This window comes from Papio anubis, chromosome 6 (assembly GCF_008728515.1).
Source record: "Papio anubis isolate 15944 chromosome 6, Panubis1.0, whole genome shotgun sequence".
Classification (NCBI taxonomy): Eukaryota; Metazoa; Chordata; class Mammalia; order Primates; family Cercopithecidae; genus Papio; species Papio anubis.
The window spans coordinates 41,221,074-41,240,693 of NC_044981.1; the positions used below are offsets into that span (position 1 = coordinate 41,221,074).

General features: G+C 43.3%; 1 protein-coding gene across 6 annotated transcripts in view; it reads left to right on the top strand.

The window, feature by feature from the left end:
* The window catches only part of BICRAL (BRD4 interacting chromatin remodeling complex associated protein like), a 125,773-nt gene that overhangs the window by 62,748 nt on the left and 43,405 nt on the right, over positions 1-19,620 (top strand). Inside the window, exons 3-6 of one of the 6 annotated variants that reach the window (XM_009205187.3) lie at positions 2,430-2,525; positions 14,205-14,250; positions 14,996-15,044; positions 15,135-15,203. In XM_009205187.3, the coding sequence (XP_009203451.2) occupies positions 14,210-14,250; positions 14,996-15,044; positions 15,135-15,203 (159 nt within the window). In that variant the 5' untranslated portion in view covers positions 2,430-2,525; positions 14,205-14,209. The other 5 variants (XM_017957864.3, XM_017957863.3, XM_003897602.4 and 2 more) reach the window with 5 other exon arrangements.

The window sequence follows — 19,620 nt, forward strand, 5'->3', positions numbered from 1 at the left end:
ACCTCCTAGGTTCAAGCGATTCTCCTGCCTCAGCCTCCTGAGTAGCTGGGATTACAGGCATGCACCACTGTGCCCGACTAACTTTGTATTTTTAGTAGAGACGGGGTTTCTCCATGTTGGTCAGGCTGGTCTCGAACTCCCGACCTCAGGTGATCCGCCTACCTCAGCCTCCCAAAATGCTGGGATTACAGGCGTGAGCCACTGTGCCCAGCTGTTAGAATTTACCTTAATGAAATATGGGCCCTATATGTATAGCTGTTGTCTTGCTTGCTAAAATAATCATGGATGTCTTGATTTTCACGGATTCCTGTTTACATTGCCAGATTCACCATTGCTGATGGTCATTCCTTTTTAATAGATGACAAGTCATAGAGTTCTGGGAGTTTGGGAGCTGGTTAAGTTAAATGATTTTCAAACTTTTTTCTTGGAGTTGAGTAAGAGTTGAGCTACTCAGCTGAAGGGTGTGTGTGGGGAGAGGTGGGAGTGTCAAGAGTGCCTCCACCACCAGCTATTTTAAGCCTCTAAGACAGCTCCTGGATACCTTAAAGAATATTGGGTCCCAAGTTTTAAAAACTCACTGATGTGGTCTATTAAGTTCATTAACAAATGGGAAATGGGACCCAGAGGTTGGAGCTTCTTCGTCGTCACATGATTAGTCAATGTCAGTATCCAAAACAAGCCGTGTGACTTCCAAATTCAGTGTCCTTGCCCTGTGTCCCCAGCCTCTATAAAGCCTTGCCAGAAATTCTCCCCAGCCCCCTTCATGGTTGGTCACTCTTTCCCCCATGTTATAGCACATTATTTTTGCCAACTGGATTGCTTAATATGTTAGGCTTATTTCTTTCTTTTTTTTTTTTTTTTTTTTAGTACTTTAAGTTCTGGCCTCCCCTAGCCCCCACCCTCCCACCCCAGCAGGCCCTGATGTGTGTTATTCCTCTCCTTGTGCCCTTATGTTCTCATTGTTCAACTCCCACTTATAAGTGAGAACATGCAGTATTTGGTTTTCTGTTCCTGTGTTAGTTTGCTGAGAATGATGGTTTCCAGCTTCATTCATGTCCCTGCAAAAGATACGAACTCATTCTTTTTTATGTCTGCTGTTAGGCTTATTTCTGCCCCACCTCATTCCTACCTCAAGTAGGAATTAAAGCAATTTAAAGACCTTCAAATTCTTCATTTCATGAAATGAACCAGGTTTATCACTTATGTTAAATATCGCCTTTTCCAACTTTGGGATTTTTTTTTTTTTTTTTGAGACAGAATCTCACTCTTTCGCCCAGACTGGAGCACAGTGGTGAGATCTCCACTCACTGCAAGCTCCACCTCTTGGGTTCATGCCGTTCTCCTGCCTCAGCCTCCCAAGTAGCTGGGACTACAGGCGCCGGCCACCGCACCCGGCTAATTTTTGGTATTTTTAGTAGAGACGGGGTTTCACCGTGTTAGCCAGGATGGTCTCGATCTCCTAACCTTGTGATCCACCCGCCTCGGCCTCCCAAAGTGCTCGGTTGTAGGCGTGAGCCACTGCGCCCATCCGGGAATTTTTTATTATTTATTTATTTATTTATTTATTTATTTTTTGAGACAGAGTTTTGCTCTTGTTGCCCAGGCTGGAGTGCAGTGGCACAATCTTGGCTCACTGCAACCTCTGCTTCCGAGGTTCAAGCAATTCGGATTCAAGCCTCCTCGCCTCCTGGATTCAAGCAATTCTCCTGCCTCAGCCTCCAGAGTAGCTGGGACCACAGGCCCAAGCCACCACACCCAGCTTTTTGTAGTTTTTGTAGAGATAGGATTTTTGCCATGTTGCCCAGGCTGGTCTCGAACTCCTGAGCTCAACTGATCCGCCTGTCTCAGCCTCCCAAAGTGCTGGAGTTATAGACATAAGCCACCATGCCCAGCTGGGAATTTTTATTATTTTTATTTATTTATTTTTTGAGACAGAATCTTGCTCTGTTGCCCAGGCTGGAGTGCAGTGGCATGATCTTACCTCACTGCAACCTCTGCCTCCCAGGTTCAAGCAGTTCTCCTGCCTCACCCTCCCAAGTAGCTGAGATTACAGGCACATGCCACCACACCTGGCTGAGTTCTGTATTTTTAGTACAGATGGGGTTTCACCATGTTGGCCAGACTTGTCTCGAACTCCTGACCTTAGGTGATCCACCCACCTCAGCATCCCAAAGTGGTGGGATTACAGGTGTGAGCTACCGCACCCGGCAGAATTTTTAAATTTCTAAGTTTTTCTTGTAACAATTTGCCTTACTCTTTTCCACCCACTCCTCCTTGCTTTTAGAAGGCCCTAGCTAGTGACAAAATAAATGAAGAAATCCTTGGTTGAATAATAACTAAAAAACTTAAAGCCAATCATGCTGAGTTTGACAGCTTCTTTTCTCCCCAAATGAATATAATTGTGAAAATATTGTCATGTTTTCTTCTAGCAAAACGTCATATTATTTCACAAAAAGCCCAGCGATTTCACCTGAAGAAGCTTGGGAACTCCTGCCAAAAATTGTAGCACTTCTCACATTGCAATGGTAATGAATTGTTGCATGTCTGTCTTCCAAAAGAAAGTGAGTTCCTTCAAAACGGGAACCACGCCAGAAGGTGAAGTCTTGCAATTACAAAATGTAACAGCACAGTACAATTACAATATAGTAAAAAGAATAAGATGAGAATACTTTATATCCTTATCAACATGAATAGTTATTTGCCCTGCATAACTGGCTATTCATGGCATAACTTTTTGATGGTGACACCCATTGGAAAACTGTTTGCTCAAACACAGTAGTTCACTTTTCAGCCTTGCTTCTTCTGTTCTACAAAATGTGAAGGATTTTTACATTTATTACATTTATGTCATACTATTTTGTATTCCCACTCCCTAGCATAGTACCTGGCGCTAATGTTTGTTAAATGAATATTCTTTACACCCATTAAATAGTTTTATTAAAGGTAGGAATTAAAGAAGGAGCCTTTCTCATTCCCTAAGCTGTTCTTCAAGGGTAGAAAACTAAAGGAGGCACAGGAGAAAACTGTGTAAACAATTTAATTATCTGTCCTCCTTCCTTCTTCGTTTCTCCTATCCTCCCTCTTTCTGAATACTCTGATCCTATAATCTCTGCTGATGAACTCATATAACCCCTTCAAGAGATTTGGTTCAAGACCTTACAAATGACTATGGGGCCAAAATTGAGTAACCGAGACTGGATTTAACTTCCTGTGTAAAAATGGTAAAAGTCAGACACAATATAATGAAATAATGGTTTTTTAGATATTAGATATCAGGCAGCACAGGACAGTGACTCCTGAGAGGACAAAACAAATGAGATGAGCCCTGTAACTGACCCAGCTTACTGTCAAGAGTGTTTCATTACCATAGTTCAGGGGAGGAGGAACCCACAGGAAGGCTGATAATCTTCCTGAGTTGAGTTGATGTCTCTGAGAGGTTAAAATGGCCTAAATTCGGCCAGACACGGTGGCTTACGCCTGTAATGCCAGCACTTTGGGAGGCCAAGGCCAGTGGATCACGGGGTCAAGAGATCGAGACCATCCTGGCCAACGTGGTGAAACCCCATCCCTACTAAAAATACAAAAATTAGCTGAGCGTGGCAGCATGTGCCTGTAATCCCAGCTACTCCCGAGGCTGAGGCAGGAGAATCACTTGAACCCGGGAGGCGGAGGTTGCAGCGAGCCGAGATTACGCCACTGCACTCCAGCCTCCCAACAGAGCGAGACTGCATCTCAAAAAAAAAAAAAAAAAAAAAAGCCTACCTTCACAGGGCAGGGTACCAGAGAGAGGCAGCACTACACTTCACTATCTGGAGATCTGCAGAGTCTTTCTCAAGTTTTCAGCTGATAACTGATATATTTGAGGAAACTACCTAAGTTCTGGGAAGGAACCCTATTTGGAGCTCACATAGGGCAGAGAATAGTTTGTGTTCCCATCTGCAAGAGTGCAAAAGTCCTTGTAATTCATAGACTATCAAATGAGGTATTTATTGCCTCAATATAGGGCAAAATGACTTCTAGACTAAAGATTGACAAAGCTTAAAAGCAAACCTTAAAAGGATCAGACATTTTGTAAAGAAACTCTTGGCCAGATAAGGTGGCTTATACCTGTAATCCTGACACTTTGTGTGGTGGAGACAAGTGGATTGCTTGAGGCCAGGAGTATGAGACCAGCCTGGGCAACATGGCGAAACCCGATATCTACAAAAAATACAAAAAATACAAAAATTAGCCCGCTGTGGAGCTCATGCTTGTAATCCCATCACTGGGAGGCTGAGGCAGGAAGATCACTTGAGACTAAGGGTTCAAGACCACCCTGGGCAACACAGTGAGACCCTGCCTCTTCAAAAAAAATTTATTTAAGTTGTTACTATCTTACATAAGTTCAAGAAAATAGTGAAAAGATTAAACAAATAATGGCATGGAATCTCATCTTGGGCCAAGACAACAAAGCAAAAAATTTTTTTTTAATAATAATGACATGGAGTATATTAAAAAGACCCAAATTAAACTTCTGGAGATGAAAACTACAATTTTTTTTTTTTTTTTTTTTTTTGAGACGGAGTCTCACTCTGTCGCCCAGGCTGGAGTGCAGTGGCCGGATCTCAGCTCACTGCAAGCTCCGCCTCCCGGGTTCACGCCATTCTCCTGCCTCAGCCTCCTGAGTAGCTGGGACTACAGGCGCCCGCCACTGCGCCCGGCTAATCTTTTGTATTTTTAGTAGAGACGGGGTTTCACCGTGGTCTCGATCTCATGACCTTGTGATCCACCCGCCTCGGCCTCCCAAAGTGCTGGGATTACAGGCGTGAGCCACCGCGCCCGGCAAAACTACAATGTTTTAAAATAAAAGTTTACTGGATGGGATTAACAGAAGATTAGAGACTGCAGAAGAAAATATTTATGAGTTTGAAGTCATATGAATAGAAGCTATCCTAAATGAAAGCCAGAGAGATTAAAATACTAAAAAAGTTCAGGCATGGTGGCTCACACCTGTAATCCCAACACTTTAGGAGGCCAAGGCAGGGGGATCGCATGAGCCCAGGAGTTCAGGACCAGCCTCCTAGACAACATGGTAAAACCCTGTCTCTACAAAAAATACAGAAATTAGCTGGGCATGATGGCAGGTGCCTGTGGTCCCAGCTTGGGCAGCAGAGCAAAAACCTGTCTCAAATTAATAAATTAAATTAAAAAAATAAAAGACTGAAAGAAAATACAGCATCATTGAGCTGTGGGACACTTCAAATAGTCTAATAATATAACTGTAATTGTAGTCCCCAAAGGAGAGGGAGGGGCATAAAATATTTGAAAAAATTAATGGCTGAAATTTTTCTAAATTTCTAAAATTTTCTAAATTGGAGGGAAACTATAAACCTGCAGATTCTAGAAGCTTAATGAACCCTAACCACAGGAGGCATGAAGAGAACTACACCAAGGCTTTTCATAATCAGATTGCTTAAAACTAGTGGTAAAGAGAAAAATATTTAAAGTGTCCAGAGGAAAAAATGACACATTATGAAAAAAAGAAAGGTAAAAATGATGGCAGACTTTTCTTTGGAAATAATGCAAATGAGAAACAGTACATCAGTATCTTTTTTTTTTTTTTTTGTATTTTTAGTAGAGACGGGGTTTCACCGTGCTAGCCAGGATGGTCTCAATCTCCTGACCTTGTGATCCCCTCCTCTTGGCCTCCCAAAGTGCTGGGATTACAGGCGTGAGCCACCGCGCCTGGCCAGTATATCAATATCTTTAAAGAACTGAAAGGAAAAGAAAACCCTGTCAATCTTAATATGCCCAGTGAAAATATATTTCAAAAATGAAGGAAAGATAAACACTTTTTTGGGGGATGGGGGATAGAATCTCTGCTGTCTCCCAGGCTGGAATGCAGTCACACAAACATGGCTCACTGCAGCCTTAACCTGCCGAGGCTCAGGTGGTCCTCCCACCTCAGCCTCCTGAGTAGCTGGGATGACAGGTGTGCATCACCATGCCCAGCTAGTTTTTTTACTTTTTATAGAGACGGGGTTTTTCCGTATTGCCCAGGAGGGTCTCAAACTCCTGGACTCAAGCAATCCGCCCACTTCGGCCTCCCAAAGTGCTAGGATAACAGGCGTGAGCCACCATGCCCATCTCACACTCTTTAAAGATATATCAAAACTGAAAGAATTCGTCAGCAAAGACCTGCACTACAAAAAATACTAAAGGATTCCTTTCAGGAGAAGGAAAATGATACCAGATGGAAATCTGGATTTACTTAAGAGAAGGAAGAACACTGGAAGTAGTAAATATGTCAGTAAAAATAAAGTGACTGCAGTTCATTTTACCTTCAATAGGTCAGGAGGTAAAAATGTGATTTTGAAGACTGCAACTATTCCTTAGTTCATGTCTGCTTAAAGTCAATAATTTGCTAACCTCAGCACCTTTTAGAGGTAAATTTGTTTGTAAATTATTGGTAAGTTATGACTCATGTTATAGCAACTTACTACAAGTAAAGCAAATGTCAGCAGTTTTTGGTAAGGTATCTTGTATTGGCTCTTGGTGGTTTTTTTGGTTTTGGTTTTTTTTTTGAGACAGGGTCTCACTTTGTCACCCAGGCTGGAGTGCAGTGGTGCAATCTCGGCTCACTGTAGTCTCAACCTCCTGAGTTCAAGCCATCTCACTAGGCTATATACATATATATACACATACACATATGAATACGTGTATATATAAATTATATATACACACATATATATAAATTATATACACACACACACACACACATATATATATATATATTTTTTTTTTTTTTGAGACGGAGTCTCACTCTGTCACCCAGGCTGGAGTGCAGTGGCCGGATCTCAGCTCACTGCAAGCTCCGCCTTCCGGGTTTACGCCATTCTCCTGCCTCAGCCTCCCGAGTAGCTGGGACTACAGGCGCCCGCCACCTCGCCCGGCTAGTTTTTTGTAATTTTTAATAGAGATGGGGTTTCACCGTGTTCGCCAGGATGGTCTCGATCTCCTGACCTCGTGATCCGCCCATCTAGGCCTCCCAAAGTGCCGGGATTACAGGCTTCAGCCACTGCGCCCGGCCTATTTTTTTTTTTTTTTTTAAGATGAAGTCTCAGTCTGTTACCCAGGTTGGAGTGCAGTGGTGCAATCTTGGCTCACTGCAGCCTCTGCCTCCCAGGTTCAAGCAATTCTCCTTCCTGTCTCAGCCTCCCGAGTAACTGGGATTACAGGCGACTGCCACCATGCCCAGCTAATTTTTGTATTTTTGGTAGAGCGGGGTTTCACCCTGTTGGCCAGGCTGGTCTTGAACTCCTGATCTCACATGATCCACCTGCCTCAGCCACTAGGCTATATTTTTGAATGAAGAAAAAGAACAGAGAAGCAGATAAGGGAGGAAACAAAAATATTTGTAATAGTGGCCACATACCAAATTTCAGTTTGTGCAGTCTTTGAAATCCTGTTTTCTTTTTTTTTTTGAGACAGGGTCTCACTCTATCACCCAGGCTGGAGTGCAGTGGTGCGATTTCGGCTCACTGCAACCTCTGCCTCCTGGGTTCAAGAGATTCTCATGCCTCAGCCCCTATAGTAGCTGGGATTACAGACACATGCCACCACGCCCAGCTCATCTTTTTGTATTTTCAGTAGAGACGGGTTTCACCATGTTGGCCAGGCTGTTTCATGGCTCTTAAGGGTCAGTTTTGGTTTTCTTCCATTGCTGGCCAGAATATCTTTTTTTTTTTTAGATGGAGTCTCACTCTGTCACCCAGGCTAGAGTGCAGTGGGGTGATCTTGGCTCACTGCAACCCCCGTCTCCTGGGTTCTAGCAGTTCTCCTGCCTCAGCCTCCCGAGTAGCTGGGATTACAGGCATCCACCACCACGTCCAGCTAATTTTTTGTATTTTTAGTAGCGATGGGGTTTCACCATGTTGGCCAGGCTGGTCTCGAACTCCTGACCTCAGGTGATCCACCCGCCTTGGCCTCCCAAAGTGTTGGGATTACAGGCGTGAGCCACCATGCCCAGCCCAGAATATCTTAAATGGGCACAACTGATTTGCCGCACTAGCTTTCCTGAAATACCTGTTCTTGCAACCAATATGTTTCTTAATGAGAGCTTAGATTTTCTCCCTCTGTGTGAAAAAAAAATGATAGTCTGTTATATCTCTGCCTTGGATGTCTTTGAAGTTTTGCTGTGAGCTTAATTAAATTCAGACTGTTTTTAAGATATAGTATTTCTTGGCCAGGCGTGGTGGCTTATGCCTGTAATCCCAGCACTTTGGGAGCCCAAGGTGGGCGTATCAACTGAGGTCGGGAGTTCGAGACCAGCCTGACCAACATGGAGAAAGCCTGTCTCTACTAAAAATACGAAATTAGCCAGGCATGGTGGCACGGGCCTGTAATCCCATCTCGGGAGGCTGAGGCAGGACAATCACTTGAACCTGGGAGGCAGAGGTTGCAGTGAGCTGAGATCGCACCATTGCACTCTAGCCTGGGCAACAAGAGAGAAACGCCCTCTCAAAAAAAAAAAAAAAGGATATAGCATTTCTTTTAAGACAGCTGTTGTAGCTTACTCTCCAGGTCAGTAGGCTGTTTTAAAATACTCTATGGGCTGGGCATGGTAATTGTAATCCCAGCACTTTGGGAGACCTAGGTGAAGGATGGCTTAAGTGCAGCAGTTCAAGACCAGCATGGGCAACACAGTGAGACCTCGTGTCTACAAAATTTAAAAAAAAAAAAAAAAGTTCTAAGTATTTAGCTGGGCACTGTAGCATGTACCTGTAATCCTAGCTTCTCAGAAGACTGAAAGGGGAGGATTGCTTGGGCCCAAGAATTCAAGACCAGGCTGGGCAACATAATGAAACCCTGTCTCTTTAAAACAAAAAAAGTTCTGAGTATTTGGTATATTTGGTATACTTAAGGAAAGTGAGCCTCACATGAGGTTCTTTTTAAATTTTATTTTATTTTTGAGATAGGTTTGGTACTTTTGCCCGGGCTGGAGTGCAGTGGCAAGATCACGACTCAACTGCAACCTTCATGTCCTGGGCTCAAGTCATCCTCTGACCTCAGCCTACCAAGTAGCTGGGACTAAAGGCAAGCGCCACCACACCTGGCTAAACTGACTTGAGGTTCTTGTACTTCAAGGACCATTTTGTCTCCTTCTTCTCCTTGTTTTATTAATTGTATTTATTTTTTGATTAGATCTTACATGCATGTGGCACAAATTTCAAAAGGTACAAAAGGACATATAAATAAAGAGTGTATCTTCCTCTGTTCCCCAGTCACCCTGTTTTCTTCCCAGAAGTAACTAGTGTTACTGGTTACTTGTGCTTCATTTTAGGGTCTATACATTTACACACACACACACATCATATATGTGTGTGTGTATTTTCCCACACACACATCTGGGAACATAATGTACATACTATTCTGCACCTTTCTTTTTTCATTGACCATATATCCTTCCAAGTCAGTATGATTAAAACTGCCTCATTAGTTTTAATGACTGCAGAGTATTCCACTATGTAGGTAAACCATAATTAATCAGGACATTTAATCATGGACATTTAGGGTTTTTAAGAGAGTTTTTAAAATTAAGGTATAGTTTACATACCATAAAATTCACCTTTTTAAAGAATATAACTCAGTAGTTTAATTCAATAACTTTTTTTTTTTTTAAGAGACAGAGTCTGGCTCTGTCACTTTGGCTGGAGTGCAGTGGTGTAATCATAGCTCACTGCAGCCTTGACCTCCTAGGCTAAAGCAAACAATCCTCCCATCTCAGCCTCCCGAGTAGCTGGAACTACAGGTGTGCACCACCACACTCAACTAATTTTTAAATGTTTTGTAGAGATGGGGTCTCACTACATTGCCAAGCAGGTTCAAGAACGTGTTTATTGCCCCAGAAGGAAACCCCATACCCATGACATCTAAGGTTTTGCAGTCCTTTGTTAAAACCAATAATACTAAAATAATAATAATACTGCCCTGGATATTCTTATACACATGTCATTTGGCACATGTGAAAGAATATCCAAGTGACAGCTGGTTATGGTGGCACATACCTGTAGGCCCAGCTACTTAGGGGGTTAAGGATCTCTTGAGCCCAGAAGTTCAAGTCCAGCCTGGCCAACATAGAGAGACCCCATCTCTTTAAAAAAAAAAAAAAGTGAGTGAAAAAAAAAGAGTATCTGCAGTACAAATACCTGGAAATGGATTTGCTTGGTAAGCTGATTTATTCACTTAAGATTTTGGAAGACATTTTTGAATTGCCCTCACTAGAGGTTATATGAGTCCGTATCCTGTCAATGTATAGACGTTCCTATTTCCCCACTCCCTGCTAGCATAATTCTTCATCCAACTTTTTTATCATTGCCAATCTGACAGGACATGTAGTATCTCACTACAATATTAATTTATATTTCTCATATTGTAAGTAAGGTTGATTATTTTATATGCTTAGGAGCTACTTGTATTTCCTTTGTTGTGAATTGATTGCTCATAAACTGATTAAATCTTTGATATTCTGGAAGGATCCTGATAAAAAAAATTTCCTTATTTAGAATAGCTTTTTATGTATTAGGGAGAAAAGCCCTGATAAACAATTTTCCTTATCTATAGGAGCTCTTTATGTATTAGGGAGAAAAGCCCTGATAAAAAATTTTCCTTATTTATAGGAGCTCTTTATGTATTAGGGAGAAAAGCACTCTGTGGTATGAATTGGAGGTATTTTTCCCAGTTATTTTTGTTTTAGTCTTTGACTTTTGCTTATGATGTGTTTTTCTTTTATCATGCAGAAGCTTTGTATTTTATGTTGACTTTGTCAGTCTTTTATGACTTGTGTGTCTTATGACATCCTTTGACTTTCCTCACTCCAACATTGTTTAAAAAAAAATTCTCCCATTTGTTATTCTAGTACTTTAAGTTTCTTCCTCCCTCCACCATGTAACGCCTAGATCCATCTAGAATTTATTTTGTGTAAGATAAGAGGTGTGAATCTACCTTATTTTCCCCATATGGTTAACAACTTTTCCCCACCGCTTTGAAATGTCATTTTTACACTGTGTCCTCTTGATTAAAAGCTATTATTTAAGATGTTTGTTGGTGCAATTCAGAACAATTTTAAATATTAGCTTTAATTTTTTAAGAGAGGTAGTCAGGTGCTCAGGGCAGTGATTTCTGAACTCTTGGGGTGCCTACAGCCCCCTTCTCTCCACGACAAATCCTACTGCCGAGTGCTAGTGCTGCTATTTACAGAGGGGACGACGTCTTGCCCACGTCTCTTGGGCCCAGAAATAGTTTCCAACCACTCATACAGGGATTTCCCCTTAGCCTCATAAAATCTAGCTGGGGTCAGCCACCCATCTAGGGATGTTACTTGAATGAGAAAAGAGCCTCAACAGGAGTCCAGAATTAAAGGGAGAATCTTTCCAGAGAAAACAAAATTCTTCACTTCTGGGTCTTAGTGACTGATCTTCAGATTATCTTCTCATTTTATTTATTTTTCTTTTTAATTTTATTTTTTGAGACAAAATCTCGCTCTGTCACCCAGGCTGGAGTGCAGTGGCATGATCTCGGCTCACTGCAACCTCCGCCTCCCAGGTTCAGGCAATTTTGCTGCCTCAGCCTCCCGAGTAGCTGAGACTACAGGCATGTGCCACCACACCTGGCTAATTTTTTGTATTTTTAGTAGAGATGGGTTTCACCATGTTGGCCAGGCTGGTCTCGAACTCCTGACCTCAAGTGATCCACTCACCTCGGCCTCCCAAAATGCTGGGATTACAGGCATGTGCCACCGTGCCTGGCCTATCTTCTCATTTTAAAATCATAGTCAAGTTTTACAATTTTGCTTTGATAAATTTATTTTGATGGACCGTAGGTCATCTGGTGAAAGGAACCCCTGGTTTAGGCTATATTATGACTACATTTTGGCATTATTTGAAGCTAGAGAATACAGGACTAAGGGGTCATCTCTTTTAATTTGAAACCGTTTTAAGGTGAGAAAAGAGTGTGGCCCTTTAAAAAGTAGAATTCTCAGGGTGCCCCGACTGTAAAGGCTCCTAGAGTTGTACCTACAGGGACCAGAGGAGAAGGCCTGTCTGGCAGTTCCTGATGCTGCTGATAGGGGGTAGATATCCCCAGGGAGCCTTCTTTCAAGCCAAGTGTTTGACCCCCTATTTTGTTTGGTAGAGAAGATTGCACAACGGCTTTTAATCTCATTCAATATTATAAAATTGTTCTGTTTGCACTACTCAAGGAGTAGTTTGTCATTCTGAACTTAGGGGTAGCAGATGTTCTCTGTGCTTGCAAGTGCTGGTGGTAGTAACACCTCAGTGGAGTGACTGGTGGTGACTTCCTGCCTCAGGGCTGTTTAACCCTTAGGGCACCTTATCGAGTAGAGGAATTAGGCAAGTGTGTCAAGTAAGGAGGGAAGCTGGGAGAGTCGGGGAAGTGTTTTTCTTTGGTATAGACTATTTTTCACTTACATTTTTATTAATTAGTTTGTTCCAGAGACAGACACTTAAAAAAAATGAATTCACAAAGGATACAGGGGAATTCAATTTAAGTGGTCATGTTAAAAAAGTAATATCTCCTTTATAGGCTTAATGTATGTCATAATTGGCTAATTTATTCCATATGATTGTGATGCCTGAGAGACAAGCCTATGGTTTGCTGATGAGCCATGGTTAATACAATTTTATCTCACTAAATGTCGTCAGGATTTAAGGGAAGACCTTCACACAGATTTCTCTGTATCTATGTGATGATCATTTTCCTGCTTTTCTTTCTGTCCCATCTTCACTCCTTCCACAGTCACGTTACGGTAGTATAGTCATGCCAGTGTGCCCGTGAGCAACTCCAAGTCTGAGTTCTAAAAAGCAGGTTTCACTTAGCCAGCTGCCCTTGTCAGTTTCAGCCTTGGGAGTCACCTTTTGGTATCTTTTCCCACTTCTTCTTCCTCCTTTCTCAACCACCATTTCTCCTCTCCATTGGATTCTACAGGGTTTGTAATCTCCCAGATCATTCAGCAGCTGGACGAATTCACCCGCCAAGGGGAAGATCCCTGGCAGATCCCAGTGGGGGTACTTACCCCTTCCAGACTCTTCCTGAGGAAAGCAAGTTACCTTCTGTGTAGCAGGAGTACATTTTATATTAGTTTGGCCTTGTGACTGTTAGAGTGGGAAGTCTGAGGGAATTGGAGAAGAGATGCAGTTTTAACAGAGGAAAAACATTTAGTAGAGACTGTCCTTTCTGCCTTCTTCGGGCGTGTCCCTCTTCTGGGCATCTCTTCAGGATTTCATTCCTCCGTCCAACTGCTGTTCACAACTGCCCTTTCCAACTGCTCCAGAACTCTTGGCCCTGGCATTCCGTGATGTAAATTATTCCACGCATGGCTCAAAATGGGTGTGAAGCGGTGTTGCCAGGTGTCGGATCGCTAGTGTAAGTTTCCCAGTCTGTGGGGAGAGCTGCTTTTGGAATCTGTGCAGTTGTTGTTGTTCAGCTGAAGCATAGTCATTTCACTGGCTAAGCTTGACGCTGTCGCTGGCTGGGGAGAGAGGGATCTCAGGGCCTGGAGCTGGGGTGAACTTTTTTGGTTGAGATTCTCTACTTTAAGGATTCTAGTGTTAGGATGTAGATTGTTTGGAGTTGAACAGGGGTAGTGGTGCTGCAGAGGGAGAACGCAGGACCTGCAGGCCAGAGCCTGCAGAGACTGCCTGTGGCTAGGGTGCCCCTCTTCTCTCTCTAAATGCAGGAAGAACTATTTTCCTATCTTCCTAAAGATAGCCAGAATATGGCAAAAAATGTAGATTGTTCACCATGTTTAGGGACATTGAGTCACAAAATTAAAAGACCTCTATGTCTATGAGATCTTTTCTAAAACATAAATATTATTTCTCCCCTTGTTTATTGTACATTTTGAGGAAGTTACTATTCATGGTTTATAGCCCCTTGGGGGAATCTGCATGTGAAGGAAGTTGCTGCCAACTATCTTTGATTTGTCTAGATTCTTTTTCGACTTACAAGTTAAGGGTTTGTTTCCAATAAAAAGTTTAAATTGAATATTTTATCTCTCAAAAATTACATTAATAATAAGCTAAGGAAAACTCACATGAATTAGTTATTTATCCAGAAAAGTGTAAGGCATATGTTTATATTGCATTGATACTACTGCCTTTAATCTGCTTTACTGAAACCTGTTTTCCTCTCCCTTTTCTTTATAGTTGTCATGGATGATGATGATGACTCGTGTCTCCTTGATCTTATTGGGTAAGATGCTTATTCCGAAACCCGTGTAAATCAAATGTGTGAGATTTGCTGAACACTAAAACAACCTAATAGCGTATTAACACCTGGTAGGTATTTTAAATAAAAATTAAATAATAATAATAGGTTTAGTAGAGAAACAAAGGACTTGATTAACATAGGGGCTGTAATTCAGTAATTCTTTTTTTTTTTTTTTCCTTTTGAGACAGGGTCTCACTCTGTCACCCAGGCTGAAGTGCAGCAGCACAGTCTCAGCTCACTGTAGCCTCTACCTCCCAGGCCCACACGATCCTCCCACCTCAGCCTGCCAAGTATCTGGGACTACAGGCATGCACCACCATGCCTGGCTAATTTTTTGTATTTTTTGTATTTTTTTTTTTTTTTTTGTAGAGACAGGGTTTTGCCATGTTGTATAGGCTGGTCTGCAACTCCTAGACTCAAGTGATCCTGCTGCCTCAGCCTTCCAAAGTGCTGGGATTACGGGAATGAGCCACTGCGCCCAGCAAGTAATTATTTGTTAAATTTATTTCCTAATAAATCCCAGGAGGGAAAAGTGAATAATAATAGGAAATGGCACAATATCAAAACAAAAACAAGATAAAAATTTTAAAAACTACTAATTGTTTTAAAATAGGGAGAGGATTTTACTCAGGTAATCATTTTCTTTCTACTCTAGTAAAAATTAGTTCTAAATATAGGTAGTGTATTTGTTTGTTGTTTTATCTCCTTTTTTTCCTCTCTTTTCTAGAGACCCACAAGCATTGAACTATTTTCTACATGGACCTAGTAATAAATCTGTAAGTAATGCGTAGCACGCTACAGACATCTATTTTGTTTCTGCTTTACAGTTAAAGTAGTAACCACCTATTGAATTTGTATCTTTGCAGAGCAATGATGACTTGACTAATGCAGGATATTCTGCAGCCAATTCAAATTCAATTTTCGCCAACTCTAGTGTGAGTATTGGAAACTAATGCAGTGATTAAATGGTTTCTGTCTCATTGATGCCTTGTGAATTGAGCCTTTAACTGCCTTTGTATCGTGAGAATCCTTACCTTGTCTGTTGTAATTTATTTTATTTTATTTATTTATTTTGAGATGGGGCCTCACTCTGTCACCCAGGCTGGAGTGCAGTGGTGCGATCACAGCTCACCGCAGCCTCGACCTCCCAGGCTGAAGCAATCATCCCACCTCAGCCTCCCAAATAGCTGCGACTATAGGCGCGTGCCACCAGACGGGCTAATTTTTGTATTTTTAATAGAGACAGAGTTTCGCCATGTTAGCCCAGCTGGTCTTGAGCTCTCAGGCTCAAGCAATCCATCTACCTTGACCTCCCAAAATGTTGGAATTACAGGTGTGAGCCACTGCGCCCAGCCTGTTGTAATTTATATAGGAAGAAAATCTATTGAATTATGTAGACATTTTCTACTTTTAACATAGTAAATTAAGACAAGCTATATGGCCAGGTGCAGTAGCTCACACCTGTAATCTCAGCACTTTGGGAGGCCAAGGTGGGAGAATCGTTTGAGCTCAGGAGTTCAAGACCAGCCTGGACAACATAGCAAGACCCTGTCTCTTATTTTTAAAAAATAAAATAGGCCAGGTGCAGTGGCTTACACCTGTAATCCCAACACTTTGGGATGCCAAGGCAGGTGGATCACGAGGTCAGGAGTTCAAGATCAGCCTGGCCAAGATGGTGAAACCACATCTCTACTAAAAATACAAAAAAAATTAGCCAGGCATGGTGGTGGGTGCCTGTAATCCCAGCTACTCGGGAGACTGAGGCAGAGAATTGCTTAAACCCAGAAGGCGAAGGATGCAGTGAGCCGAGATCGCGCCATTGCACTCCAGCCTGGGCAACAGAGCAAAACTCTGTCTCAAAAAAATAAATAAATAGGCCGGGCGCAGTGGCTCACTCCTGTAATCCCAGCACTTTGGGAGGACGAGGCCGGCAGATCACGAGGTCAGAAGATCGAGACCATCCTGGCTAACATGGTGAAACCCCATCTCTACTAAAAATATAAAAAATTAGCTGGGCGTGGTGGCGGGCTCCTATAGTCCCAGCTACTTGGGAGGCTGAGGCAGGAGAATGGCGTGAACCTGGGAGATGGAGCTTGCAGTGAGCCGAGATCGTGCCACTGCATTCCAGCCTGGGCAACAGAGTGAGACTCCATCTCAAAAAAATAAATAAATAACATAAAATAATATGCCGGGCACGGTGGCTCACTCCTGTAATTCCAGCACTTTGGGAGGCTGAGGCAGGCAGATCATGAGGTCGGGAGATTGAGACCATCCTGGCCAACACAGTGAAACCCCGTCTCTACTAAAAACACAAAATTGGGCGTGGTGGCGCATGCCTGTAATCCCAGCTACTCAGGAGGCTGAGGCAGGAGAATCGCTTGAACCAGGGAGTCAGAGGTTGCAGTGAGCCGAGATTGTGCCATTACACTCAAGCCTGGCCACATAGCGAGACTCTGTCTCAAAAATAAATAAATAAATACAAATAAAATAAATAATAAACAATAAAAAGACAAGCGATATGAGGTTGTCTTTTAAATAATAAAAAGACAAGCTATATATCCACTTTGCCATTTTTCTTTTTTTTTTTGAGATGGAGTCTCCCTCTGTCGCCCAGGCTGGAGGCGCGATCTCGGCTTACTGCAAGCTCCGCCTCCCGGGTTTACGCCATTCTCCTGCCTCAGCCTCCCGAGTAGCTGGGACTACAGGCGCCCGCCACCTCGCACGGCTAATTTTTTTGTATTTTTTTTTAGTAGAGACGGGGTTTCACCGTGTTAGTCAGGATGGTCTCGATCTCCTGACCTCGTGATCCGCCCGTCTCGGCCTCCCAAAGTGCTGAGATTACAGACTTGAGCCACCGCGCCCGGCCCACTTTGCCATTTTTCTAAGCTTTCAACTTTCTTTCTTTTTTTGAGATGGAATCTTGCTCTCTTGCCTAGGCTGGAGTGCAGTGGCACGATCTCGGCTTACTGCAGCCTCTGCCTCCTGGGTTCAAGCGATTCTCCTGCCTCAGCCTCCCTAGTAGCTGGGGTTACAGATGCCCACCACCACACCAGCTAATTTTTGTATTTTTAGTAGAGATGGCGTTTCTCCATGTTGGCCATGATGGTCTTGAATTCCTGACCTCAAGTGATCCCCACCCCAATACAAGCGTGAGCCACTGCACCTGGCCTCAACATTCTTTCTAAAATGACTCAGAAATGTTACAACCTGAGAAAGTCATATTAGAATGTTTTGAACCTTGTTACATAATAATCTTTGAGGAAATTATTCTTAATTCATAGTTACTTATAAGTTGTTTTCATCTTAAATGAGAAAAAAAAGATAATAAGTAACACTTGAGCATTTAGTATGTGCTTGGCATTAAGAGCTTAACATATATTAACTTCAGGCAGACGTGGTGGCCCATGCCTGTAATCCCACCATTTTAGGAGGCCAAGACAGGAGAATTACTTGACCTCAGGACTTTGAGACCAACCAACATAGTGAGACCCCATCTCTACAAAAAATTTAAAAATTAGACCAGTGGCCAGGCACGGTGGCTCACGCCTGTAATCCCAACAATTTGGGATGCCGAAGCGGGCAGATCACGACATCAGGAGTTCGAGACCAGCCTGGCCAACATGGTGAAACCCCATCTCTACTAAAAATACAAAAAATTAGACGGGTGTGGTGGTGTGTGCCTGTAATTTAATCTTCTCAGGAGGCTGAGGCAGGATAATTGCTTGAACCTCCAGAGGCGGAGGTTGCAGTGAGCCAAGATCACACCACTGCACTCCAGCTGGGGCGACAGTGCAAGACTCCATCTCAAAAAAAAAAAAAAAAAAAAAACATTGGCCGGGCGCAGTGGCTCACGCCTATAATCCCAGCACTTTGGGAGGCTGAAGTGGGCAGATCATGAGGTCAGGAGATTGAGACCATCCTGGCAACATGGTGAAACCCTGTCTCTACTAAAAATACAAAAAAATTAGTGGCAGACGCCTGTAGTTCCAGCTACTCGGGAGGCTGAGGCAGTAGAATGGCGTGAACCCGGGATGCAGAGCTTGCAGTAAGCCGAGATCACACTACTGCACACTCCAGCCCAGGTGACAGAGCAAGACTTGGTCTCAAAAAAAAAAAAAAAAAAAAATAGATGAGCATGGTGGTGCATGCCTGTAGTCCCAGTCCTGCTGAGGCAGGATCCCTTGAGCCTAGGAGTTGGAGGCTGCAGTGAGCCAAGATTGTGCCATTGCACTCCAGCCTAGGCGACAGAGTGAGACCCTATCTCAAAAAAAAAAAGAAACCCGCTGGGCGTGGTGGCTCACGCCTGTAATCCTAGCACTTTGGGAGGCCGAGGCAGGCGGATCACGAGGTCAGGAGATCAAGACCATCCTGGCTAACACAATGAAACCCCGTCTCTACTAAAAATACAAAAAATTAGCTGGGCGTGGTGGCGGGCACCTGTAGTCCCAGCTACTCGGGAGGCTGAGGCAGGAGAATGGCATGAACCCGGGAGGCAGAGCTTGCAGTGAGCCAAGATGGCAGCCACTGAACTCCAGCCCGGGCGACATCGAGCAAGACTCCGTCTCAAAAAAAAAAAAAAAGAAACCCAAAACATGTATTAACCTCATTTAATCTTCACAATGATTCCATGAAGCGGTTCTATTAAGATACATATTTTGGCCAGGCACGGTGGCTCACACCTGTAATCCCAACACTTTGAGAGGCCGAGGTGAGTGGATCACCTAAGGTTAGGAGTTCAAGACCAGGCTGGCCTACATGGCGAAACCCTGTCTCTACTAAAAAATACAAAAATTAAATGGGTGTGGTCGTGGGCACCTGTAATCCCAGCTACTTGGGAGACTGAGGCAGACAGAATTGCTTGAACCTGGGGGGCGGAAGTTGCAGTGAGCTGAGATCGGACCACTGCACTCCAGCATGGGTGACACAGTAAGACTGTCTCGGGGGAAAAAAAAGATACATATTTTAGAGATGAGGAAAGTAAAGCACAGAAAGGTTAAGTTACTTCGCCAAATAGTACAAAGCCATGAGTTGCAGAGCTAGGATTCTAACACAGGCCGCCAGGCTCTGGAACTCATGTTCTTTTGTTTTTGAGACAGAGTCTCGCTCTGTTGCCCAGACTGAAGTGCGGTGGTGTAATCTCGGCTCACTGCAACCTCCACCTCCTATTTTTAGTAGAGACGGGGTTTCACCCAGTTGGCCAGGCTGGTCTTGAACTCCGGACTTCAAGTGATCCACCCGCCTCAGCCTCCCAAAGAGCTCAGATTACAGGCGTGAGCTACTGCGCCCAACCTCCATGTTCTTAACCTCTGGAAGCATCTAGGCAGGAAACCTGACCTGGGGGATTGGGGTGTC